The sequence below is a fragment of the Plecotus auritus genome (genome assembly GCF_963455305.1).
Source record: "Plecotus auritus genome assembly, chromosome: 13".
NCBI lineage: Eukaryota > Metazoa > Chordata > Mammalia > Chiroptera > Vespertilionidae > Plecotus > Plecotus auritus.
In genome coordinates this window covers 12,366,971-12,393,997 of record NC_137779.1, presented here as the reverse complement: position 1 = coordinate 12,393,997, position 27,027 = coordinate 12,366,971, and the positions used below count along the sequence as shown (strand labels likewise).

At 43.1% G+C, this 27,027-nt stretch overlaps 2 protein-coding genes across 6 annotated transcripts in view; one reads left to right on the top strand and one right to left on the bottom strand.

Moving 5' to 3' along the window:
* Positions 1–1,745: 1,745 nt before the first annotated feature.
* Positions 1,746–25,503, top strand: TCTN1 (tectonic family member 1; the record flags this gene model as incomplete). 4 transcript variants are annotated; one of them, XR_013959573.1, is made up of 16 exons in its annotated part: positions 1,746–1,965; positions 2,785–2,905; positions 7,008–7,138; positions 8,174–8,325; positions 9,604–9,691; positions 11,346–11,455; positions 12,858–12,878; positions 16,584–16,721; positions 17,266–17,391; positions 17,781–17,866; positions 18,414–18,554; positions 20,276–20,438; positions 22,458–22,583; positions 23,506–23,650; positions 23,822–23,928; positions 24,480–24,549. XR_013959573.1 is itself a non-coding variant. In XM_080650602.1 (15 exons), the coding sequence occupies 14 exons, from the start codon at positions 1,746–1,748 to the stop codon at positions 23,647–23,649; spliced, it is 1,767 nt and encodes a 588-aa protein (XP_080506728.1). In that variant the 3' UTR covers position 23,650; positions 24,480–25,503. The 4 variants fall into 4 exon arrangements, 2 of the variants coding, with proteins under 2 accessions (XP_080506728.1, XP_080506729.1); XR_013959572.1 differs by lacking the exon at positions 22,458–22,583; XM_080650602.1 differs by lacking the exon at positions 23,822–23,928 and having other exon boundaries at positions 24,480–25,503.
* HVCN1 (hydrogen voltage gated channel 1) overlaps positions 22,712–27,027 on the bottom strand; it is a gene marked incomplete at its 3' end in the record, with an annotated part of 27,625 nt that continues 23,309 nt past the window's right edge. Inside the window, exons 6-8 of one of the 2 annotated variants that reach the window (XM_080650606.1) lie at positions 26,457–26,688; positions 25,255–25,367; positions 22,712–24,909 (exon numbers count right to left, since the gene is read on the bottom strand). In XM_080650606.1, coding sequence (XP_080506732.1) covers positions 24,844–24,909; positions 25,255–25,367; positions 26,457–26,688 — 411 coding nt within the window. Of the gene's footprint in view, positions 24,910–25,158; positions 25,368–26,456; positions 26,689–27,027 lie in introns of those variants that run through there. The other variant, XM_080650605.1, reaches the window with a different exon arrangement.

Here is a 27,027-nt window from a genome sequence, read left to right as displayed (position 1 = left end):
AGTTGATGAAACTCTCATTTTGATTTTCTAAGTAGTCATAAAATTACTACTTTGGGCTCTATACCAAATGTTTGAGATTGGACAAAAGGTAAGATTATTTCCTAAACCATAAAGCACAAAGACAAAAATGTTAGAGCCAAAGGACACTTTAGGAAAATTGAATCCAATAGCCTAAAATTTCAAATGACAATAGGACACAAGTGATTCACAGATATTAAGGAATGGAAAAGGAATTACCTGAAAGTAGAGATTTGAAACAACAGTAAGTGTTGGACTTAGAAGTCATGAGATGAAGGTTTGGGAAATATATTTTTATTTAAGGGCAGCATTACACAAGTTATTAAAAGTGGTCCAGCCCTAGCTGGTTTGGCTTAGTGTATAGAGCGTTGGCCTGTGTACTGAAGGGTCCTGGATTCGATTCCAGTCAAGGGCATGTGCCTGGGGCCTGCAGGAGGCAGCCTATCAATGATTCTCTCTCATCATTGATGTTTCTATCTTTCTCTCCCTCTCCCTTCCTCTCTGAAATCAATAAAAATGTATTAAAAATAAAAAAATAAAAGTGGTCCAGAAACCCAGTCAGATGTTAAAGTAATCCTTTGTAGAAAAATAAAAAGAAATACCTGTTTACACATTTGATCCAATTATATTTTTATACACTTTGGAATGCCACAGGAAGTTGCTAAAGATGTCATTTTGATTATTTCTCTTTGCAATATTAATTAAAAAAAACTCAGTATATACTATGGGCATTCTTCTGACTTAATGTGTTTCTTGAATAAATACCATAGTTTTCAGTATTTTGACATTTACTTCTGAATTGTGAGATTAAGTATGCAAGAGGTCCTGGGTTCAGAGCTGGGTACCCCCTCCAAAACAAACAAACAAACAAACAAACAAACAAACAAACAGATTAAGTGTGAAAGGTATGGCCAACATCCCTGGAAGGAGAAGCTCTGTACATAAGCCAGTTTAGAATGGAGGGGCTTCCCTAAGTCTTATGGTCTCCATGCCATTTTGTACAGTTACAGTATATTTACTTCGTTTTTACTTTTTAAGACTTATAAATCACTCTACTTAATTTTTGCCAATGATTTTTTTTTTGTCTGTAAAAAAGTTAGGTGTTCCTTTCTCCCCCTATCACAACACGGTGAACAGAAGTTATCTGGCGACCTCAGGCGACACATCTAAAACAAAAAAGGCAAAGCAAATGTTGACAGAGTGTGGGATAGAGAAAATTCAAGGATGGTGATGTCATCTCCGTGCTCCTTCCAAAGTCCTTATTTAGTAGCGTTCGGAGAGCGGTTCCGAAATTTGCCCCTTCACCCGTTGCGTCAGGACATTTGTTGAAAATATTGATTGCTGGCCTCTGCCCTAAACTTACTGAGTCAGAATTTGCTGAGATGGAACCTGAAAATCCGAATTTTTTAAACCAGTGCCGCGATCGGCTTGGGAATCACAGATCCAATACACAACCCACCTCATCAACATTAGTCTCACGCTACCGCTCGTCCCCGCCGGCTCGCCCCGCCCAGCCGAGGTCCGGCCCGCCCAGCCGAGGTCCCGCCCGCCCAGCCGAAGTCCCGCCCACCCAGCCCAAGTCTCGCCCGCCCATCCGAGGCCCCGCCCTCACCTTCCGCAGTCTCGCGTAGCCTCGCGGGATACTTCCCGTAATGCCCCGCGCCTTGCCGCCGTGGTTGCCAGGCAACACGGTCCCTGCCGCCGCCGGCGCGGGGTTCGACCGGACGATGGGGCCGCGGGGCCTCCCCCGACTCCTGCTGATGCTCCTGGACTGCTGGGCCTCCGTGAACGCCCAAGCCGGGACCACCCTGGTAGTGACAACGGAGGACCTCAACTCTACGGAACCAGCCCCGACGACTCCTCGACCTGTCTTGTCTGCTAGGCCCCCGGGTACTCCCAGGAACCCCGGACCCTCCTCCGGTCCCAGGCCCACCCCGGTCACGGACGGTGGGTACCAAGTGTCCGGTCCAGGGGATCCACAGTGATTCATCCTGGAGGGGGTAGCCCGGGTGAGGATGTAATAATAATGTTGGTTAATGTTTATAGAACACTTTATTGTGCAAGCATTCCCAAGTGTTTCATAGGGATCCTCTCAATAACTTTGAGAGGTAGATAGTAAGTATCCTTGTCATACAGATGAGAAAACCGAGGCTCAGAGAGCGTAAGTGGGACAATATCAAATCTTTGAAAGTACTTGCAGTGGTCCTGGACAACATTAATGCTAAAGGTAATAATGAATGAAGTCCTTGGAACTTTGCAGTCAAAGAAGAAATTAAATCGTCAGTTTCTAGGCAGTTGTGAAAATTAAATGCAGAGGATGCACAGAACCCTGATTCCTGGTGGCCTTAAGTGGTTCCTTCCTCTGAATCAGAGGAGGTTGGGCATCTGCAATAGTAATCTGATGGTTCTTAGGGTCAGGCAGGTGATTTAGCATGCTGGTTCTTAAACCTGTCTAAATATCAGCATCACTGGAAAATTTTTGAACAACACAGATGTCTGGGTTTCACAGTCAGCTTACCAAATCGGGGTCTTTGTAGGTAGATAGAGCACAAACAGCTTTCCGAGTGAGCCAGATGACTAGCCACTTTGGAGAAACCCCAGATTGAGGAGTGCTCAAACTGACTAATCTTCATTTCTCCCAAAGTGCAGTAGCAAAGATCAAATGGATATTTGTATGAAAAAGGTTTTTTTGGTGCATTGCAGTGGCAGGGGGCAGTCACTACCTGCTGATTGTGATGCCCTGCATCCATTCTCTCCTTTCTGTAGTTGCTGCTTTGTGTGTCTGTGACCTGTCTCCAGCACAGTGTGACGTCAACTGCTGTTGTGATCCTGATTGCAGCTCTGTGGATTTTAGTGTCTTTTCTGATTGCTCAGTTCCAGTTGTCATGTAAGTTTGTGACACATGAAGTTTTGATAAAATTAGACTAAGATTATAAAATTTTGAGAAGACTATGAAAACTCCCCTTGGCTGAAAAACTCAAGCCTGATTTCCTGAATTTTACATCCTTCAGAAGCCATGCTGTCCAACCAGTATGTAGAAGAGTATCTATCCATGATTACATCCAGCCAGAGGATAGAGCAGTCAAAAGAGCAGAGTACTTTCTTTTTTTAAAAAAATATATTTTATTGATTTTTTACAGAGAGGAAGGAGGAGGGATAGAGAGTTAGAAACATCGATGAGAGAGAAACATCGATCAGCTGCCTCTTGCACACCTCCTACTGGGGATGTGCCCGCAACCAAGTTACGTGCCCTTGACCGGAATCGAACCCGGGACCTTTCAGTCCACAGGCTGACGCTCTATCCACTGAGCCAAACCAGTTTTGGCCAGAGTACTTTCTTAAGAGTATAATGAAATCTGTGTTCAGAGATTGAATTACATTTCACTTCGATTTTTTTAAAAAAAATATATTTTATTGATTTTTTACAGAGAGGAAGGGAGAGGGATAGAGAGCTAGAAACATCGATGAGAGAGAAACATCGATCAGCTGCCTCCTGCACACCTCCCAATGGGGATGTGCCCGCAACCAAGGTACATGCCCTTGACCGGAATCGAACCCGGGACCCTTCAGTCCGCAGGCCAACGCTCTATCCACTGAGCCAAACCGGTTTCGGCCGATTTGTAAACAGATAATGCATCATTTTTGCATTAGTGAATTCCTGTTATGTATAGCCTAGGGCAAAAGGTGCAGTTTAATTTTACAGCTTTTGTTTTGGACATAGTAATTGTAACAATAAATTAAATGGATGGTCAGGAAAGCTTTGTTTTTTACCTTTCTGATATGCAAATCTCCCAGGAATCCTCACAGTTCACATTGTATAGGAAAATAATGGAAAATGACATTCCTAGTCTATCACAAGGTAAAAAAAGAATCTCTTCTGAGTGATCTGTTTCTCCTAATTCAGATTTCAAAGCTTTTTGAAAAAGAGCAGCACTTAAAGAAGTTAATTTATTCAGGATGGGACCAACATATTCAGAGATGGAGTAATTATGTAATTTATAAGAACTTAATTTATAAATTTAATTCTAGTTAGATGGGAAAGGGATACTATATTAAAATGATTCTAGCCCTGACCGGTTTGGCTCAGTGGATGGAGCGTCGGCCTGCGGATTGAAGGGTCCCGGGTTCGATTCCGGTCAAGGGCATGTACCTTGGTTGCGGGCACATCTCCAGTGGGAGGTGTGCAGGAGGCAGCTGATGGATATTTCTCTCTCATCGATGTTTCTGACTCTATCCCTCTCCCTTCCTCTCTGTAAAAAATCAATAAGATATATTTAAAAAAAATAAAATGATTCTAAAACTCATCTGGAAGAATAAACAGATGAGAACAGCCAAGACGTTATTGAATAAGAATAGCAAAAAAAAAAAAAAAAAAAAGAATAGCAAACTCTTCTTACCAATAGATTGAAGAATGAAATACACTAAAAAATTAAAGAATGGCCCTAGCTGGTTCAGTGAATAGAGCATCAGCCCGAAGACTGAACGGTCCCAGGTTCAATTCTGGACAAGGGCACATACCATGGTTGTAGGCTCTATTCCTGGTCCTGGTGGTTAGGGTGCAAGTGGCAACCAATCGATGTGACTCACATCTCCCCCTTCTTTCTACTCTCTCTAAAAAAAAAAAAAATCAATGAAAAAAATATCCTCAGATGATGATTAACCACAACAAAAAAATAAAAAAATGAATGAAAAATATAGGTGAACATTTGTTGTGTGTGTGTGTGTTTTATTTCAGAGAGGAAGGGAGAGGGAAAGAGATAGAAACAACAATGATAGAGAATCATTGATTGGCTGCCTCCTGCACACCCCCTACTGGGGATCAAGCCTGCAACCCAGGCATGTGCCCTGATAGGGAATTGAACTGTGACCTGGTTTATAGGTCAACACTAAACCAACCACTGAGCCACACCGGCTGGGCTAGGTGAACATTTGTTAATCTTAGGCTACGGAATGTCTTTTAAGCATAAACCCACAAACTATAAAAGATTGACAATTTCATTATTTAAAAAAATTAGTCAATTATACCTCAATTTTTAAAAAGGAATTATGTTTGTAAAAACCAATTAAGACTTCTATAATGACAAAAAGACCATAAAATTGAAAGGTAATTAACTGGGGAAAAGTATGTATAACGCATGACACTTAAAGGAGATTCTTTAAAATATGGGCTCTCACAAATCAATGAAAAGATAAACATTCTGATACACAAATGGCCAATAGGTATGAGCAAGTAACTTAATGGAGGAAATACCAGTGAGCAGTAACCATATGGAAATATGTTTAACCTGCTAGTAAATGATAAAATTCAAATTAAAATAACCAGATAACGGGTTTTTGCCCATGAAATTGGCAAAGGATATTTATAAGTTGGATAATATCCAATCTTGGCAAGAGTCCAGGGAAACTGCACTCTTTGCTACAGTGTTGGTGAGGATGCATCTTGCCTTTCTGGAGGACAATCTGGCAATATGTCTCAGCAACCTTAAATTATGTACCTACCTTTTGTCCCAGCAATTCTTCAGGGGATATAGCCTAAGGAAATAATTGGAGACATTCATAAATATGTATGTACAAGGATGTCATTATAGCATCATAAAGAACCGGGGAAAATTAGAAACAACCTAAACCAACAATAGAGGATTGGTTAAAAAGAAATTAGGGTATCTTAATAAGTTGGTGTACAATGAAATCATCTATAATAATAAAAGTGTAATATGCTAATTAGACCAGACAGCTGAACGACCTTCTGGAGGTCATTCTGGACATCCTTCCAGACGAAGCTGCGCCAGCGGGGGCTGAGGCAGAGGCGGTTAGGGGTGATCAGGCAGGCAGGCGAGAGGTTAGGGGTGATCAGGCAGGCAGGCGAGTGGTTAGGGGTGATCAGGCAGCCAGGCGAGCGGTTAGGAGCCATTGGTACCGGATTGTGAGAGGGATGTCCAACTGCCGATTTAGGCCAGGATTGGGCCTAAACTGGCAGTCGGACATCCCCCAAGGGGTCCTGGATTGCGAGAGGGTGCAGGCCAAGCTGAAGGACCCTCTCCCACCCCCCCTGCACCGGGCCTCTAGTTTAGTATAACAATGCAAAAATGTATTTGCTGACATAAATATTGGGTAATATACTGTATATTAAGTGAGAAAAGGCCTGAAAGCAGTATGTAGAATATGATCCCATTTCTGTTATATCTCTATCGCCATATCTGTGTCTGTGTCAAATTGATTAGGGTGTTTCAAGTCTGGGATTGGTTGAAGACCTGACTGTATAATTTCTTTTTTTTTTATTTTTTTAAATTATTTTTTAAAAAATATATTTTATTGATATTTTACAGAGAGGAAGGGAGAGGGATAGAGAGCTAGAAACATTGATGAGAGAGAGACATCGATCAGCTGCCTCCTGCACACCTCCCACTGGGGATGTGCCCGCAACCAAGGTACATGCCCTTGACCGGAATCGAACCCGGGACCCTTCAGTCCGCAGGCCGACGCTCTATCCACTGAGCCAAACCGGTTTTGGCATGACTGTATAATTTCTAAGCTCCAAAACTTTCAGATGAATTCACATTTTCTAATTTTCACAGTACTTTGAAGATGGCTTTATTCTGAAGAAAAGGAATTTTAGGTCCCTTCTGATTACTTACAAAAGTTCTGCAGAATTTTATATAATTGATTCTGTCAGAGTTTGCAGGGTTCATTTACATAAAAATTATGCCCTGATCTACATTTCATACTTGACAAGATTTCCTTGAAGGTTATTCTACTTGTCTTAATATTTTTCCTGTTAGAGGAAAATGTTTCAAATGCCAAACATTTTAACACTGAATAAACTAAATAAAAATGGATTCAATTCTAACATCACACTTTCATAAATGTCTTCCATGTAGTTGTTAACATAGTACACAGTACAAGCATCTGACAGTTTTAAAGAATCTTGCTAAGATTGTGTGCACATGCCTTAAAACTTTTTAAAATTTTATTATTTTTTTAATTTTCAGGGGTGATAGTCAGTTTTGTAGCCAAAAAGCAGCCATCTATTCGTTGAATTTAACAGCAAACCCACCCCAGAGAATATTTAAAGTTGTAGACCAGATCAATCCATCTATTTTCTGCATTCATATTACAAATTGTGAGTATTTGATATACTTTGTAAAACTCTGACTTTTTTTTCTTTTAAAAGATCTTTTATGGGAAAATGTCCAGTTTAGTTAGATTTAAAGCTATCATTCTATGGTTTGGCTAGGGTGTTTCCCAGGCAACTACAAGTAACTTTAGAGACCTGTGGGCATGCACATTTTCTTTACAAGTAAAGGAACTGCTTGCATATCTCATTCTTGAAATCTCATTCTTCATTTTAAAGGTGATTATGATATGTAGACATGCATAGGAATCTAGATTTATTTAGGCACATGAGGGTTTTTTGCTTTATTTCCTCCTGGTTTAATGATTGAGAATCAGGTTTAGCTATGGTTTCAATTTCCGTTTTTCTCTTTTATTTTTACTTAGAATATTTGCATGAAAACAGGATCTTTATTTTTATCTGAGCACTTGGCTCAAATAGGTGACTAGATCCAAAGCACAGGTAAAATGTAAAATGTTAGCGCTATCAAAGATCATAGACACATTGATGGTTGGACCCAGTTAAGCTTTGTCTTCTTTTCAGAATGTCTTCATATTTTGGCTCTGTTCCCTAATAATTGAAAACGTAGGGGAATGCTCTGTGATTTTTAACCTGGAGTAGTGACTGGTCCATCACTGTCACATTCTTTGACATAAGAGTGGCCCAGTGAACCTACCAGCCTATTCCCTTCTCCCGGGTATTCTCCCGGACTTCAGAGGTGGCTGTGTGAGGGTAGAAAGAGGGTCTTTCATTCCCATAGTCATCTGGGATGGAGAAAGTTATTGATTATTACTGGCTTCTGTTGTGCTATTTATCTGTGGCTTTAGAAACCATTGCTTCTACACTGTTAGTGAAACAGGCCAAGTCTGAAGATCCTGTTTATTTAATCAGATTCAAGAAATCCTGGGGGAAGTAGATATGGAGAATGATACTTTATTTTTTTCACATGTCTTATTGCTATTAAAACTGTTTCAAAATTTTATATGCGCTGTATATAATATATATGTATTTTATACTGATTTAAAATACTTTTTCTAAAAACAGATAAACCTGCATTATTCTTTATTGATCCAGAAGTGCCCGATGAAAACAATTTTGATAAATTGATGAAAACATTAGATGGTTTTTCATTGAATACAGAATCAGATGTTTCTTTAACAAATGAACCAGATGTTCCAAATACTACTAAATATGAGGTGAGCCAAGAACCTAAGTCTGTTCATCCTGTTGCAAATATCCTGTCCTTGTAAGTTATTTTTTTCAGTATGTTCCCAGTAAAATCAGCTACCTGAGACATATAATTCATATAATACACACAAAAAGTTAATGTTTGTGCCTATAAATCAAAGATCATGAAAATTAAAATTGAGTAGTTGAATTCTAACATAGGAATTATTTTTCATTTTATTTATTTAGTTTTAATCCTCATCTGAGGACATGTCCATTGATTTCAGAGACAGAGACAGAGACAGAGACAGAGACAGAGAAACATCAATGTGATAGAGAAACATCTTTCAGTTGCACTGGAGATCGGACCTGTAACCTAGACATGTGCCCTGACTAGGAATCGAGCCCAAGACCTTTTGGTACACAGGGTAACACTCTAATCAACTGAGCCATACTGGCCAGGGCTCTAATATAGGGTTTAAAGTCATTTATTGTGTGGTAAGCTTGTATTTATCTCTGCAGAATTTGGTTTTTTCCACCTCAAGAAATGTAGCAAAGTGCTGGAGGCATGCTGCTGGAACAGAGGGATTGCTGGGATGCCTAATGTTCTCAAAGTTATATTTAGCTGTACAGACTTGGGGATGATATGTGCTATTTTATATATGTTCCTTAGTAAACCTTTCAGTGTGATTTAAATAAGTATTGCTATCCTATATAATAAAAGGCTAATATGCAAATTGACCGAATGGCAGAACGACCAGTCGCTATGACGCACACTGACCACCAGGGGGCAGATACTCAATGCAGGAGCTGCCCCCGGTGGTCAGTGTGCTCCCACAGCGGGAGTGCCACTCAGCCAGAAGCCGGGCTCAGGCCGGTGAGTGCAGGGGCGGTGGCAGCCTCTCCCTGCACCCCCTCCCCCCGGTGCACAAATTTTGTGCACTGGGCCTCTAGTTGAAAAATAATTATCTCTCTCACCCCTGTCCCTGGCCACCAAGTTCCTGTCTGTAGAGGCAGACACCTATATCAGCTTCTTATATACCCTTCCAGAGGAACTCCTTAACATATCCTTTCGGAGGAATTCCTTAATGAAAAGGCCTGCAATGTATAGTAACATGGATACAAAGAAACATGCACCCTTAAAAGAAATGATGGGCAGCTATATGTAAGCTCCGTTTGGGCAAGGACCATATCTGTTTTTTGCTCATCACTGTGTTCCTAATGTCTGAAATGCTGCCTGGCACATAGTAGGTGTCCAATAAGTGTTGAATGAATGACTTAATAACTGTTGGTGTTTCTCTTTGCAGTATGGGGTTCTTCTGCAGACTTCAGATTCATTTTTGAGATTTCCTTCTCCCCTTACATCATCTCTGTGCACTGATAATAACCCTGCAGGTAAGAGAGCGGGCAGTTTTCTTTGTCCTTAAAACAGATTTTGCTTAGTTTAAATTTATAATAATCATAATTAAACAGGCTTCATGACTAGAAGCAGAGAGTTTTAGAGTTGAAAGAGGCCTCAAAGATTGTCGTTTCTCACCACATGCAGTCACTGCTTGAGTACTTGTAGGATGGGGACTCCCAACCTGAACCAGCCTGCTGAGTTGTTTAACACCTCCATTTGTGGGAAAGTTCTCTCTTCACCAGAGCTAAAGTTTGTCAGTAGCTGATATTCATTAAGCACCCACTGTGTGCTGGGTATAATGTTCAGTGCCTCTGAGGTAGAGTTATTGTCATTTGATGAGGAAACTGAGAAATATTCAGTTTCTTGCTCAGGCTCACCTAGGTGGTGGAGCAGGGGCAGGAATGCAACTCACGCAGCTGACTCCCATGGGCCCTGCTGCTCCTTTCAGGAGCTTCCCAGAACTGTGGAGCAGTGGGAGGCAGCAAGCCTGGCTCTCCCATCCTTATGCCAGCCTCACTAGGAAGGAGCCAGCCAAGAATGGGTGATAGCTTGTGGCTTAATGAAACATCGTTTGATACATGAAGGAAAATGTATCCTTTTGAAAAGATCCTTAACCTTGTTCACTACAGGACCAGTGTGAATTAAAACCGAACTGAGAGCATTTCCATCTAATGGATTTGCAAAGCTTAAGAACGTAGGGCTTGTGGGGAAGTAGGCACTCATCTACAAAGCTGGTGGGACTACTTATTGGTACCACCTCTGTGAAGAGCAGTTTAGCAATATGTATGAAAATTGCAAATGAATATGCCCTTTGACCCTGCTGTTCTGCTTCTAGGAGTTGGTCCTACAGAAACTCTGGCTCACATGCAAAATAATAGATTGTAGCATTGTTTGTGACAGCAGAGCTTGAGACAACTTAAGCATCCATCATGGAGAACTGGCTGGATAAATTATGGCATATCTATAGTAGGATACTAATTATTCCTAAAAAAAAAAAAAAAAAAAAAGGGAGGAGGATGAGACAGGCTGAACTCCAAGATTGTTCAGTGAAAAAAACAAAGGGCAGGGTATATATTGTGCATTTGTTTCTAAAAGGAGAAAGAAATACTAAAAATAAATTTACACACACTTTTATTTGCATAGAATATTTCCAGAAAGATACACAAGAAACTTCATGCTGAGTGTCCCTCTGGGACTGGGGAACCAGGGCCCCAAGGGAGAGCTCTCAATCCCTTTTTGTGATCTTTAATTTGGAATCACGTGAATGTGTTACCTATTTGAAAAATAAATTTTAAGTCCTGCCGGAACCGGTTTGGCTCAGTGGATAGAGCGTTGGCCTGCAGACTCAAGGGTCCTAGGTTCGATTCTGGTCAAGGGCATGTACCTTGGTTGTGGGCACATCCCCAGTAGGCAGCTGATGGATATTTCTCTCTCATCGATGTTTCTGACTCTCTCTCCCTCTCCCTTCCTCTCTGTAAAAAATCAATAAAATATATTTTTTAAAAAATTTAAGCCCTATTTTAAACATGTTGTATATCTGTATCAATTTATTTTGTAATTTTACTTCTATTACAATTTTATAGCTACCATTGAACAGTTGAAATTTTCATTTTAATTTTTTCCTCTTGGGAACGTTATGATTTCCAGCATTTCTGATGAATCAAGCTGTGAAGTGCACCAGAAGGATAAACTTGGAACAGTGCGAAGAAATGGAAGCTCTGAGCATGGCTCATTACAGCAGTCCTAAAATTTTGAGGGTAAGAATTATTTTGAAGTGAAGCTGATTCGTTAGGTTTGTTTTCTGTTCTTGGTACCCTTTTAAAATACGACAAGTATAGAATAATTTAAGTACATGATTGACACTCAAATTTTAAAATGTCTCCAGGTCTTTGGTGTACTGATACTGGGGAAAAATCACTTAAAATAACTACTGTTTTTATCTAGCTAGCTCATATTTTGCTTTTATTAATTTTTTCTTTCACTCATTTTGATGGTAGCCAATAATGTCTGTCTCCTGAATTAAAAAAAATTAATAACCAAAAACTTTACCAATGATGAAAGCATCTTAATGTCTGTGACAGAAATAATCATATTAGCACCAAGTAGAGATCTCTCTGAGAAACAGGCCAGAAAAGGGTAGAAAATCCACTTTCTTATTGGCAGATGAAATAAGCAACCAGGGAAGGGCAGGAAACAGGATTGCTGGGGAAGGGAAAAAGGCCACAGTGGTGAGAGGCCCCTTCCTCCTGAGAGCAGGGACCCGAGCCTGATCTGAATAAATGAGAGACGCCACTGGCCCATTTGGTGGATGATGTGGAGGGTTGCAGGGGAGAAAGTGTTTTTTAATGTTTAAAAACCATGGATTATTGTGCAATCCCGGATCTCCTGATTTTCTTTTTTGAGGTGGTGGAAGAGTGGTCCATGGCATCTGGGCTTCAGTTTTCAGAGTCAAGTTCAACCTTTTTTCTCCCCTCCCTTCTCATGTCAGCCATCTAGGCCTGCGAATTCTTCCAGCCATTTTGCCTTCTCAGTTTTCTGGAAGTATTCCCTCTGGCACAGGTCTCTTCCAGCACAGGCCTCCCCAAAATTGTCTACTCATCTCCCTCCCCAAAGCTCCAGTGGCCTAAAAGGGTGGTGTCCTGTGATTATAGAAGGGAGGTTGAGACCTTCAGGAAGAGTGCTCTGGCTGTGTAGAGGAGGCCGGGGCGTGGCCTTGAGGGGGCTTGGGCTAGAGGCAGGAGACCATTTAGGAGGCTGTGAAGGATGCTGACCTTCCAGCGAGCACAGTGCAGTGAGAGTGACTGGCAGGTGGGAGCCATGTCTTCCTCACGGGGCTGTGTCACTGGTGACCACGTGGAAAATACCGAGTGATGGCCCTGAAGCAGAGAGGCTTCCTGAGACTGGCTCTGTTGGATTGGTCTATTAAGCTTCCATTTTGGAGGAGGTGAATATCAAAGGGAAATGTAAGGTTACCTCTTTGATTATGATATAGATACAAAAAGATGTAGCTGGCAGGTCTTGATTAAGGATATTCTGTTTTCCTCTTTGTGAAGTCTTAAATAAGATGAATATGCCCTTTGACCCCCAGTCTGAAAAAAAAGCAATAAAAATGATTCTTTTTGTTGTATTTAACAAAATTTGTTGTTTCTTTCTGTCTAGGTACCTAATTCAAAAACAAAGGTAAGAGTATTTCTCAATGGAAAGTTTATTATACACTGTCTTATTTCTGAGCCTTTGGAAATGATTATACTTATGATTAGAAAAGTACCTTACTGCCAAGAACAAAAACACGTGTCAAAAAGCAAGCAGAGCCCTAGCCATTTTGGCTCAGTGGATAGAGCATTGGCCTGTGGACCGAAGGGTCCCGGGTTCAATTCCATTCAAGGGCATGTACTTTGGTTGCAGGCTCCTCCCCAGCCTGGCCTCTGGTCGGGATGTGTGCAGGAGGCAACCAATCGATGTGTTTCTCTCACATTGATGTTTCTCTCTGTCTTTCCCTCTCTCTTCCACTCTCTCTAAAAATCAATGGAAAAATATCCTCGGGTGAAGATTAACAAAGAAAAAAAAAGCAAGCATAAATGAAATAGGAAAACTTCATGGATGACCCTTTTGTAGTCATATGTTGGTGTGACCGGCCTCTGTGCTTTCTAGCATCCCTTGATACCTTCTTGGTCTCTTGTCAGGAGAGCAGGCTAGCCCCCAGGATGCTGTCTGTCCAGTGAGGAAGATAGAGACATTTTCCCCAGTGAGGAGGTGAGCATCCCAGTGTAGCTTCAGCATTTAGTTGCAGACAGGTTCTGTTCCAAGCCCATCCCCCCAGCCCAGGGGCCCTGTCAGGCTCTGGTGAGGAGGCCAATGTCTCTGTAGGTATGTCAGAGAGGAGGAACATGGATCTACCTCTTATTCTTGGGTCTGTGCTCTATGCCTGCCTGTGAATGCAGGCGATGGCCTTGCCATAGTATTCCAAAGCCTGTGTGGTTAGTCAGCCTTATTCAAAAGTCAGCTCTGCCATGACTTTCTCGTATAACATGCTCCTCACACCCCCAGTTGTCAAGCGGGCGATAAGCCTCAATGCGCATGATGCTTTGTGCAGTGTCTGTCACACAGGAAGCACTTGGGACAACAATCCTACTGTCACTGATGTCATTAAGTCTCTGGACACAAATGTGTTTGAGATCGATATTTGAAAGGAAAGTAGTTGTGTGATATGAACTTCACACTACTGTGTATGGGCCTGGATTTCCTCTTCTGTGAAGGGGGTTTTCAAACTTGTTTTAGTTATAGAGCTTCTTCAAATGAAATCTCAAACAGAACTCTGCCTAGTGTGTAAGATGGATTGAACCCAAAGCCCCTGGTTGGAATAAGGGTGGTGCCAGAAGCTCTCCACCTGCCCGGCCTCTCCATCTCTCTGCCAGTTTGGCCCCTCTGAGGAACCCTACAGCTCCCAGGAACCCAGTTTGAAAGTCACTGGACTAGCTCTCCAATACCTCTAAGTCACTAAAAAGTGCTTTGAACCTACCATTCAAAGCTTGAACTGTCTGGGGCAGTGGCCCTGTCTGCGATATGTCCTTAGTACTAGGGCGGTGCCTAGTATGTGTTGTGTTATATGTTAAGTGAATGAATGACTAGGGCATTGGCTCAATCAAGTAGGGAAGATCCTTTATGAGGAATAATGGGACGTTACTGAAAGGCACGTAGTGCACACCAAGCAGTGTTTCCAAGTGCTACACATGTCTGAAGTCCTTTGGTCATCTCGGCAATCCCTAGGAAGTAGGTCCTGTTATTGTGCCCCTCTGTCACGTGATTCACAGATGAATTACTTGCCCAAAGCTATGCAGCAGGGAAGTGCAGAGCCGGGACAGGAATCCAGGCTGTCTGGCCACAGAGACCATGACACTGGACTAGCTCTTCTGCGTACCAGGCCTTGAGTTACAGGCTTCCCGCACATTCTTTCTGCATCCTGTGGCCACACAGGAAGTGGAAGGCTGGGACTTCCAACTCAGATTTGTGTGGTGTTAGAGTTTGTGCTCTGAAAGACAAGCATATCAACTAATATCAGAGGTTTCTTCATTTTAAATTTTTACTTATTGATTTGAGAGAGGGAGAGATTAATTTGTTGTTCCACTTAGTTATGCATTCATTGGTTGATACTTGTATGTGCCCTCACCAGGGATTGAACTCACAACCTTGGCATATCAGGATGACGCTCTAACCAACAGCTACCCAGCCAGGGCCTAAGGTTTTTTTTCCAAGTGACTTCCAAGGTCTGTTAGAGAATCAGGAATATTAAAATTGGATCCAGTCTCCCCATTAAGTGAAGCCCCTGATGACAGCCTGGAATCATTGTCAATATCTGTTGAACCATCAGTGAAAGGTTAAGTTATGGCCCCATAGATTTATTAAGTACTAGAGGCCCGAAATTCATGCAGGAGTAGGCCTTCCTTCCCCTGGCTGCTGGCACTGGCTTCCCTCCGGCAACCAGAACCCAGGCTTCCTTTGCAGCCCTGGCTTCATCTGGAAGGTCATCTGGAAGGACGTCCGGTCTAATTAGCATATTATGCTTTTATTATTGTAGATGCTTTGGTTCTTTGGTTTGGGATGGGAGATGATTGAATGGGACATGCAGGAAACCAGAACAGCCCTGCCATTGTCATTCTTGTGGCTGTTCCTGTGGATGCTGATAGACTAGTGCTGCTCTTCCCATTGGTCTTTCTAAAGTTTGTTTAAACTGGACCGTTTGGCCCTAGCTGATTTGGCTCAGTGGGTAGAGCATCAGCCTCTGGACTGAAGGGTCCCAGGTTCGATTCCAGTCAAGGGCATGTGCCTAGGTTGCAGGCTCGATCCCCAGCAGGGGGCGTACAGGAGGGAGCCAATCAATGTTTCTCTCTCTCTCCCCCTCTCCCTTCCTCTCTGAAATCAATATATATATATTTTAATATATTAAAAAAACACACAACCTAGACCGTTTGGGTTCTGCAAACCACACCCACATACTACAGGGTGTGCCTGGGACTGTTGGAGAATATGCATGTGTGCGTACAGAGTGAGGGCATTTATCCGTAGGAGCTGAGTTTTGGAGGTGATAACATATACATGCATTTGATGGTGTGATGAGAGTTTTGTGTGTGTGTGTTTGAGACATAATTCACCTCCATAAAACTCACCATTTAAAAGTGTACAATTTAGTGGTTTTGGTTATATTCACAAGGTAGTGCAGCCATCACCATTATCACCAGGACATTATTACTGCTCCAGAAATAAACCCTGTGCTTATTAGCAGCCACTCTTCATTCTTCCCCAACCCCCTCTCTCTGTCCCAGCAACCACTAATATATTTTCTGTTTCTGTGGATTTGCGCTATTCTGGACGTTTCACATAAAAGGAATCACACAGTATGTGACCTTTTGTGTCTGGCTTCTATTGTTTAGCATCATGTGCTTAAGGTTCATGTATGTTGTAGCAAGTGTCAGTCCCTTATCCTTTTCATAGAGGAATAATATTCTTTTGTATGAATATACCACATTTTATTTATCCAGTCATCAGTTGATATACTTGCGGGTTGTTTTCAGTTTGTGACTATTATAAATGCTGCTGTGAACATTTGTACACACGTGTGTGTGTGAGCATATGTTTTCAGAGGTAACCACAAGTAAAGTTTTGGCTATATCCTTCTCAAGTATTTTCTCTGTGAACGTATATATGTACTTACATATAAATATCCATATTTTCGCAAATGTGGAATTACATAGCATGCCTGTTGTTCTGTAGCACACTTTTCCCTACTTGGCAGTGTATCAGTGGAGGTTCGTTTAAGTGTTTTGTTATTTTAACCCGTTCTCCTCTGTTGTGGTGTCTTCAGTAATCCAGGACTTCTTTATTTTGCAGGTCCCTATCACTGTCCAGTCCATCATCATTCAGTCTCTAAATAAAACGCTTACCCGGCTGGCAGACACGCACGTATTGGAGCCGGTTCTTGTCGAAGAGGCGGGGGCTGTTAAAGTCTGCACCAAGGTCGTTCTAGAGGTAGGGCCCCATTGGCTTTGAAAGCTTGATTAGTTTGTGGCAGACTCAGACTGTGTGGTCCCGAGGGGTTCAACTGGATGCCCTCCAAAAGGGGCTCTGGCCCACACTGTGGTATTGCTTTTCTTGACATGGCCTCCTGCTTGCCTTTCTGCTGTCCCCTCAGAGGACACCTCTTGTCTCTGAAGTAATCACGTGTGCTTTTCCTCCATAAACCTAGTGACTTACAAGAATACATAAAAGTTTGTTTTTGTTGCCATTGTTTTGTTTTAATGTTTCCACTGCCGAGAGAGACTGATTATATTTTGCCCAGGCCAGCTGATTTGGAACTTACGTAATTGGGTACGGAGAGGCTCAAATGACCCTGTTTGTCCGCAGGGGTGACACCGAAATAACATCTCCCCTAACCTGATTGGACAGGAGAGAAAAGCTTCAAGTGGAGAAATGGGAAAGCACTTGCCTCCTCTCTATATTTTATTTGAGTTATTAATACAGTTACAGAAATGTCATGGGAACAGGTGTATTTGGAGTGTCGTTTCGTTTTTAGGTAAAGTACAGTCTCACATACACAGATGCAGGTGAAGTAACAAAAGCCGATCTCTCTCTCCTTCTGGGGACAGTTAGCGATGCAGAGCTTCCACTCCAGCAAAAGTTTGAAATTCATTTTATTCAGGTAAGTTTGACCAATTTTGTACAGGTAGCTCACTGCCAAGTGAAGAGAAATCCTAACTTGTCAGTGAAAAACATAATCTCAGCTTAGGAGTATTGCCACACCTAACCCCATGCACTGAACGAAGGCTTGCACATAGCATTGGGTTTGTAATGAATCAGGCTGAGGCCTACATCCTTTCCCCCGGGGACTGAGTCCTTGCATGCAAGCTTGCTCTTTACAGCATGATGTACTCCTACACTCAGCAGATACATTTATAGTTCTGAGTAGGGGAGAAATTATTTTGTTGGTCGGTAATCCCGGATTTTATTCTGAAAAGCATTTCATTTCCCCCCTACCACTTCCTTGTTAAAGTGAGAATTACGTGGGGGCTTTTCTGCATTGTCTTACAGCAAAATACAAAGCCGGTTCCTCTCAGTGGAAACCCTGGTTATGTTGTGGGCCTCCCGCTCGCTGCCGGATTTCAGCCTCACAAAGGATATCCTTTTGGTTCCGAGGAGAAGGTTGATTCCCCTGTCCACATGCGGGAGCCATGCTTCCCTTTATCGCTGAGGCACCTGTGGGCTGGAGAGGCTGGTCTCGGCCACAGGCTTCCCTGGTGGCTCTGGAGTGGGGGGTGGTCAGGCCACACAGCATGTGGGGCTCCTTGGAGACTGGAGGTTAGGGGTGAAACAGCATGACCCAAGAAAATGTCAATGTTTATAATGAAAGTCTTAACCCCGAAAAGCTGACAGACATTTTAGGTGTATTTAATTTCACAGAGATCCAAACAAATTTAGTGATTTTGAAAACTTCGAATTCATTTTGAAGGGCCAGTTTCTGAAGATTTTTTTCTTCTGAGGATCTAATCAAGGAAAATAGTTATAACTGCTTTTACCATCTCCTGGGAAATAGCTGTCATATTCCCAGAGGCCCAGAGAAGAGATATTGGGGTCTCACTCATGTCTCAGTCACACATGTGCCACTGTTTCCTGAGAACCAGGCTGCTGTCATACTGGGTGGTTATCCCTTAACTCTCTAAGAATGTCTGGGATTATTCAAACCATGAATAGATATGGACAACTTACTATTCTTCGTAGCACAGCTGAGCAAGACTGCTTGGCAGTAGAGGGGATTCGGACCCCAGTATTATTTGGTTACAACATGCAATCTGGCTGTAAACTAAGGTAAGGGAGAGACTTATTTCTGTTAGAACTTGCATGTGTTGATCAGAAAATAAAACATCCTCCCCCCCTACCCCCACTATGTCAATCAGACATTTGCCTGAGCTGATGGGAGTGCTTGTGAAAGCTACAGTGTACCTTATGATTATTAATAGGTAGTAGCAATAGTGACAACACATTATATATTTTTTATTTTTTATTTTAATTCTCAGAACCATAAGCCATGTGTCATGGTTCAAAGGAAAACTATTACAACCATTTTTAAAATCAAATCGAGTGGAGTGAAAACCTCAAGGCTTTGTATGTTTTGTTTTAAGGTTGAATAGCACTAGAGTTCACGCAAAAATACTTCCCCTGGAAGTCCTTGCTGTAGGTCTGCATTTTCATATACTGCACACAACATAGCAAGCCCAGTGAGAGCAAGCCTGAGTGTGATCTGCTTTTAATTTACTGGTACTTTTTTTATTATCAAACATGCATCTACTGTAAAATGTCAAATGGCTCTGCATGGCTTATTTTAAAACAGCAGTTCTTACCCTCACCTGCCCCACCCCAGAGGTAGTAACTCCTACAGCTTATTTTTTGGAAATTTACCTTCAGATCTTTAAATAGCCTGCATATAACGCTTTCTTGATATTTTAGTTTTACAGATTATTTCTTTTTTTTTTTTTAAATATATTTTATTGATTTTTTTACAGAGAGGAAGGGAGAGGGATAGAGAGTTAGAAACATTGATGAGAGAGAAACATCGATCAGCTGCCTCCTGCACACCTACTACTGGGGATGTGCCCGCAACCAAGGTACATGCCCCTGACCGGAATCGAACCGGGGACCTTTCAGTCCGCAGGCCTACACTCCATCCACTGGGCCAAACCAGTCAGGGCTTACAGATTATTTCTTGAGTTCCCACTATGGAAGATGAAAATCTGGCTCTTTTCCCTTTCACCCCCTATCCCACCATCAACTCACTTCTGACCCTGTAACTCCCCAGGGTAATTATGTCATTATTTTGGTTAGACCAGTATGTGCCATTTACATTTTTACATTATTAGTTCTATTTTGTTGTTGTTAATCCTCACCCGAGGATATTTTTTCCATTCATTTTTGGAGAGAGTAGAAGGGGGCGGGGGAGAGAAATAGAGGGAAACATCAATTTGTTGCCTTCTGCACGTGCCCTGGAACAAACATGCAACCCAGGTAGGTGCCTTTGACCTGGTATTGAACCTGTGACCCTTCATGACGATGCTCTAACCACTGGCCAGAGCTTACGTTATTAGTTCTGATTATTTTAGACCAGCATTTGTGAAAGGGGGTTCAGAATACATTTCCACAAGATGTCAGTAGGGGTAGGTCTATGATTTAATATGTTTGGGAAATACCAATTAAAGTTAAAAACATGCTCCTACTGTAGGACTTCTCAGAGCCTTTAATATGCCGGTGTACTTCAGGAGGGACATGGGTATGCAATAGTTTCCAAACTTTTGGCCATGGAACCTTTCTTGTACAGAGCCTCTTGATGGAACACAGTTTGAGAAACATTGTTTTGGATTCATCTCCTTGGCCAAAGACGATTTCTCAAAGTTAGAAACACATTGGCTTTTTTCAAACAGTCCCCTTTTGGAGAGAAAAATAAACCAGAGAGAGCATGTGTGTTGTTGAGCCTGTGAAAAATGCTGGTGTGAGCAACAGCCTCATTTGATTGACTTCTTTTTCCTTCTCCAAAGACTGACCAGCACTATCACGTGTCCACTTGCCGTGGAGAAGGTGAAGAGCCTGCTGAAAGGCCAGGGCTTTCCAGATTATGTGGCCTCTTTTGGAAATTCTCAGGCCCAGGATGTGCTGGACTGGGTGCCTATCCACTTCATCACCCAGGCACCCCACATGAAGGTACGGGGGAGAAGTTGAAGGCCACATAATGGCGATCTCTCTTTCTTCCACTGCCCCTCCACCCTGTGGGAGGTAGATGGCTCTGGGCGGGAGCCTGGGCTTTGTTATCAGATGGGCCCGGACCTTGAATACTGATTTTGTCCTTGTTAACACTGTTGTCATTGGCCATTGATTTTGTGGGATTGGGCCCTTTCCTCTCTGTGAAGTGGGAATGATGGTTATAGTAACTATCTCATAGGGATTGTTGAGTTAATGAGGTAATTAATATTCATGGTGCCTAGTGGTTACTCCATGAATGGGAACCTGACCATTCCTACTGTCATTGTTGGGGTTACATGAGGCTTCTAGGCATTGGATATGAGCCAAGTGTGAGGACTGTCTCAAAGAGATTGAGACATCCTCTCATCCACAGCGCTGTTCCCGGCCTGTTCCCGGCCCACATGAGAGCTTTCAATTCAAAAGTTCCCAAGAGTTTAATGGATTTGACACCTATAAATGGGTTCCTGATCACATGTGATTCTTCTGCCCACCTTTTCCTTTTGTCTCAGCAGTCAGTGTGGGCTGGCCCCGATCCCTGGAGGTGTGCTCTCCATCTTATCCTTTAATTGCCCAGCTTTTTCTTGTCACAGTTTCTGCAGGCCTTTCATTATCTGCTTAGCATATTTATAGCATGGGGACAGTGGGGGTGAGGACTGCTCCCCAGCTCGGATCCTGCCCTTCCTACCAGAGACAGGTGATTGCTCAGTCCCTGCTTTTCAGCTGCTAAGTCTTGGCTCAGCTCTGCTGCCTCAGTGAACCAGGCAGATTGCTTCTGGCTTCTTGGAGATGGGTTAAGACATCTAGTTATTACTTCCTCCTCAGAAGGGAAAACAGGTTGGGAGGAGACGCAGCAGTGAGGACATTAGCACTGCCAGGGTCTGTGCTGGTCCTGGTAGCTCAGGGCCTGGGGTGTGTTCTGTGCCAACCTTTCAGGAAACCCAGGTAGAAGCAGACATGAGAGCATCTGCTAAGCTCAGTTATACCAGCTGCTTGTTGCATCTTCTCCTAATAACAGGATATTCAAGGATCTCTCAGTCTACAAATTGCTTAAAAGGCAGTTCCAAGCTAAGGATCCCACCAGTGCCTTTTTGGCAGGCACAAATTTAGCAGGCCTGCTAGCTTTTCATGCCTTGAAGAGATGTGTTTTTAAAAACTTGTTATTGTGGAAAATTTCAAACATATACAAAAATAGAATAATACAACAAAATCCCTTCTAACCACCATGCAGCTTCAGCAGTTATCACAGTTGCCAACTAAAGAGGTGTAGAGGCAGGAAAAAGATCGGGAAGGCCCACCAACCATTTTCCCCTGGGGGCTGCCCCAACAGAGGCCCTGGAGCAGAGGCCTCAGGCCCAGCTCCCACAGCGTCCAGTCTGAACTGGGCAGCTCCATGGAGGCTCTCGGTTCCTTTGGAGAGTTGGCAGTATCTTTGACAACTCAGACTCTGCCTATAAACCCCAGTGTTACACCTTAATTGCCAATTGATGAAATCAGATAAATGAAAAGAAGGCACATTTCTTTTAAGTGTATTTTAACATGATATGCAATCGGGCTTAATTTGTCTGTTAATAATACCATTCTCTCTCCTCCCCACCCAATGCCAGTTTCTCTCCTCAGGTATCTCGGAGGTAGCTGTAAACGGGTAGAGGAAGTTAGAGTAGGCAAGGCCCTGAAGGTTCTACAGACACGCACTGGGCTTACAACTCCCAGGTGATGCTGGCCTCTTTAGAAATCAGAGGAATTGGAAGGAATGGAAAAATTGTGCTTTAGGTATTAAAATGTTTTTGGAGCACTGAGTACTTTAAAATATGTGCTTTCTCTAAGCGGTTTTTATCTGAACTTTGAGAGTCTATTCATTCTCTTGTTCAGAACATTTTGTAATATGTGAAGCATTTTATAATTAAAACTCTGAACTGCAGATTAAGTTTGACTTGTGGTTGGTGTAATAGTCAAACTGATGAACAGCATTTTATTTTGTAGGATGTCTGCCAGCTCCCACTGGCTTTGGTTATAGAAGTGAAATGGACTAAGTACGGATCCTTACTGAACCCACAGGCTAAAATAGTCAACGTAACTGCAAATCTAATTTCATCCTCATACCCTAAGGTAGGCCTAACTTTAGTTTCAAGGTATAGGTTAAGACACAAGTCCAGACAAAACTCAGGTGTGATAGTAAAATTTATTATTTTGTGAAAAAGATTATAATTAAAATGGAAACAATCTGGATTCTTTTTAAAAAATATATATTTTTATTGATTTCAGAAAGGAAGGGAGATAGAAACATCAATGATGAGAGAGAATCATTGATCAGCTGCCTCCTGCATGCCCCCTACTGGGGATTGAGCCCGAAACCCAGGCATGTGCCCTTGACCGGAATCGAACCTGAGACCCTTCTGTCTGCAGGCTGAAGCTATCCACTGAGCCAAACCAGCTAGGGCAACAATCTGGATTCTTAAAACACTGTAGCAGTCATTTTCTTTCACTTAAAGGAAAAACCTCCACTGACAAGGGTTTCATTCACAGTAGCACGCTTGTTTAGATTTATCTTTAAAATTCTTTTTTTTAAAAAATATATTTTATTGATTTTTTACAGAGAGGAAGGGAGAGGGACAGAGAGTTAGAAACATCGATGAGAGAGAAACATTGATCAGCTGCCTCCTGCACACCCCCCACTGGGGATGTGCCCGCAACCAAGACATGGGCCCTTGACCGGAATCGAACCCGGGACCCCTCAGTCCGCAGGCCAACGCTCTATCCACTGAACCAAACCGGTTTCGGCTATCTTTAAAATTCTTAAGAAAATTGAGTTGTGATTGACATTGATGTGTTGGGACAACCTTTGGGACAACCTGAGTAAAAATTATTTTTTCTCATCCAAGTTAATGGCTGATTAGCCCTCTATATACCTGTCAGATTTTTGAACTGACCAACAATGGTCAGTGAGGAAGAGAGTGAAAGATGTCCTGTCTTTGTTATCCTGGTAACACATGGGCGGCAGGGCTTACAGCACCCTGGCTTTTTATTACAGACCAACTCAGGAAAAGAAAGGACGATTCTTATTTCCACTGCGGTTACTTTTGTGGATGTGTCTGCACCGGCAGAGGCAGGCTTCAGAGCTCGGCCAACCATCAATGCCAAGCTGCCCTTCAATTTCTTCTTCCCATTTGTTTGACGTAAGTCATTTAAAGAAAGGAGGTCACACCTCTAGAATAGAGTGTCTTCCAGACCAGTACACCTCCCCTCCCCACTCATTTCCCTCCTTTTGGAAATTTTATTCTACTTGGTTTGACTTTAAAAGGGGGCACTATCTGATCCTGGTGATTTCCAAAACTCTCAATACACAGATTGCATGTGGAAACCAAATTGCACCTTTGGGAAGACGGTAGAGAACAGACTTTGAAGTAGCACAGGCATCGAGGGTTTATCCAGTTCACTCACCTCCTGCTTTGATGTGAGTTGTTGTTAAAATAATCATTGTTTTTAGTTCAGGTTTTCTTTCAAGTCCCATTGAAATGAGTACAAAAATAGCGAACTCTTGTATAAGCTCAGGCAGATAGAATACAAGGCCTCAGGAGGGGATCTTCCCCCAAATGTCATGTTAATTAGAGTGGAGTCTTGGGTCCAATTGACATTTCTGTACCAGGCACTGTCGCTAGCTAGCTCTCCAACTGGCTAGCTAGCTCTCCAACTGGTGGGCTGATGTGGAATGCCACAGAGCAGTTCCAAGCAGTTGAAGCTGGAAAGAATATAGTGGGAGGGTCCGGGGGAAGGAGAGAGTTTATGTTCTACATTAATTGTACAGTAATTGAGAAAAACATTGTCAGGTGGCAGAACTGGGTGATGCAGCTGGATGATGCAGAGGAGGGGCTGGGAACCCGAGGACAGCCTCCTTGGGGAACTGCCCTACAACAAGCTGTTTAGAACAGCTTGGAAATAGAAAAGGCCTTTCCAGAATTGGCTGGTAGCTAAGGTAGCTTCCTTTTTTTTTCTTTTGTCTTTCAGAGCGCTCATATGAAAGAATGCCTCAGAACGTGAAAACTACATTTGATGAGATTAAATGTTATATACAACTAGTGATTGTCCAGCTTTGTTGTACATTTTTGAGCAAGAGTCAAGTGTTCAATATGAGAAACAGCTTATAATACATTTGTGATACAGTGCAGGTGGGAATGGGATGGGAAGCCCTCGGTCACACCAAGGAAGAGAGAGCGCCTTCCGAAAGACTGTGTCCCTCCAGAATCCAAGCTGGGTCGGAGGCAAAGACATCAAACCAACCCTGTCCCGCAGATGCCCCAGGAGGGCTGGTGGTTCTCATTCACAGCCACAGCCCGTGAGGCGGTGTCTTTGGAGTGGAGCAGGGACGCCTCTAGTTCACCTCCCCCAGAAGTCCATGCTGTCTCAGTAACTTGTTAAGTCTTTCAATTTCTTGTTCCTGTTATTACAAAAGCAGACAAATAACTGAATTTACCTCTGAGCCTCCCCAGGGACGTGACCATCATTCCGTGAGCCCCAGTACAAGGACAGGCCATGAAGCTTGTGGAATCAGTCTGCTGAAGGCGACTGCCACAGTCACATGGCGTCCAGTGGATAATAGCAGAGACAAGAGGAGAGACGCCCAGCCTAGCTCTGGGAAGGAGGCAAGGACAGGGAAGACTTAGACAGGGGGAGGGGTGCTCCTGGCTTAAGGCACACAGGAGTGAAGGCCTGGCGTGAGAAGCACTGTGCTGAAGGTGGGCAACTGCAAACCGGTGGTATTTCCCCAGAAGTGCTTTCTTACCTTCTCAGAGCAGCTGAACTCAAGGTGCTGGATCTTGGCAGCCAATTGTATATTTATCTGTTTTAACCTCAACAGTTGCCGCTCTGAACGTGTCTTAACTGAGATAATTATTCCTGAAAAATAATTGGGGTCTCAATGATACTGGTTTCTAATTTAACCACTTGGAAAAAAATCTATGTTCTTTATAAATGTGTACACTTGGGAAGAGTGGTGACAGACAAGTAAAACAGTCATTGCTTAAAGGCATCTGAACTAGGAGGGTCCGATTTTTCATTTCTGAGGACCTCGTTGTGAAATACTTCTCTTTGGTTCCCATGGGCTGAAAAATCCTTAAAAATAATCACTGAGCAGATGAGCATTAAGCTTCTTACCACAGAGCTTCTTCACCACAGCACTGCCTAGCAGCAGTGTGTGCAAAAGCCACAAAGGTGCTGGCCTGGCTCAGTGCATAGTGTCGGCCTGAGCACTGAGGGGTTGCGGGTTCGATTCCCAGTTAAGGGGATGTATCTGGATTGCAGGTTCCATCCCTGCCTCAGTTGGGGCGTGTGCTAGAGGCAACCAAATCTCTCACATAGATGTTTCTCTCTCTCTCTTTCTCTCTCTGAAATCAATAAAAATAAAATAAAGTCACAGCAGAAACATGAATTCTCTGAGATAGAGGCTCCCTGTACACACAGGGTGTGCAAGGCATAGGCTTTTTACCTAAAATACACAGTATTTCCCCAAGTGTGTGCTCCACAGCCAGGGTCTACAGCATGTGAATAGGTATTCCGTCCCCAGAAAGTATCAGATTGGTCAATTTGGAAAATACCAGTTCTCAGAGCCTTCATCACACTAACACATGTTGTGCTTTTCTCAAAGGGGGCAGGATCTAGTGTAAATCATTTTTCAGCTTCCTTGCACCCCTTCTGGATGAGGCCCCTCCCCAGGTGGGTAGGGTGCGATAAAATTCTCTTCAGGGATTAGTCTAATAGAAATAGGGCCTAAAGGAGAAAGGTAGTTCCTCTGAGAGCACATGTCTCAGTGTCAGCTCTTAGCCACAGAGGTGGTGGTGGGACACCAGATCAGACCACTTCACTTTCCTGAGACTGCGGGGAGGAGGAGGAAACCGACTTGGAAACCACGACCTGCAGCCTCTGTGTCCACTCCCAGGTGCCACCCATTCCTATCTGCTCTGCAACCCAGGGGTGCAGGGGACATACCGTTGATGATCCGGGCCACCCGCCACAGCCGGAGCAGAATCAACAGGCCAAGAGCCTCAAACTCATGCTCCTGGAACAGGAGGACGATGTCGAGGACAAATGAAACCACGACGACAACAGAGTCCAGGATTTCAAACTTGTGGTGGAAGAACTCCAAGCGGAAAACAAATATTTTAAAGAAAACCTCTATCATAAAGAAGGTCAAGATGGCAATGCTCATGAAGTGGAACACCTGAAGGAGACAAGGAAGCACAGTGAGAGCAGGTCCGGGCTGGGGCAGGTCACACAGACCAGCAGGCCTCGAGTGCACCTGTCAGGTCACCAGAGAGATTTCATTCACTGACCAGTCCCGAGCCCCTGCCAGCACCAGGCCCCGTTCTCGGGCTGGTAAAACTGCGGGAACAGCAGACAGGGCTCTGCTCTTTGAAGGGCAACTGGGTGATGGCAGATTGGAAAACATCACCATGCCTATTGGCATAGCAATACAGGAACCGTGCAGAACCTTATTTTCTTTCATTGGGCCTTTTCATATTTTTCCTTTGACTCAAACTGGCCTCTCACCCAAGCGCCC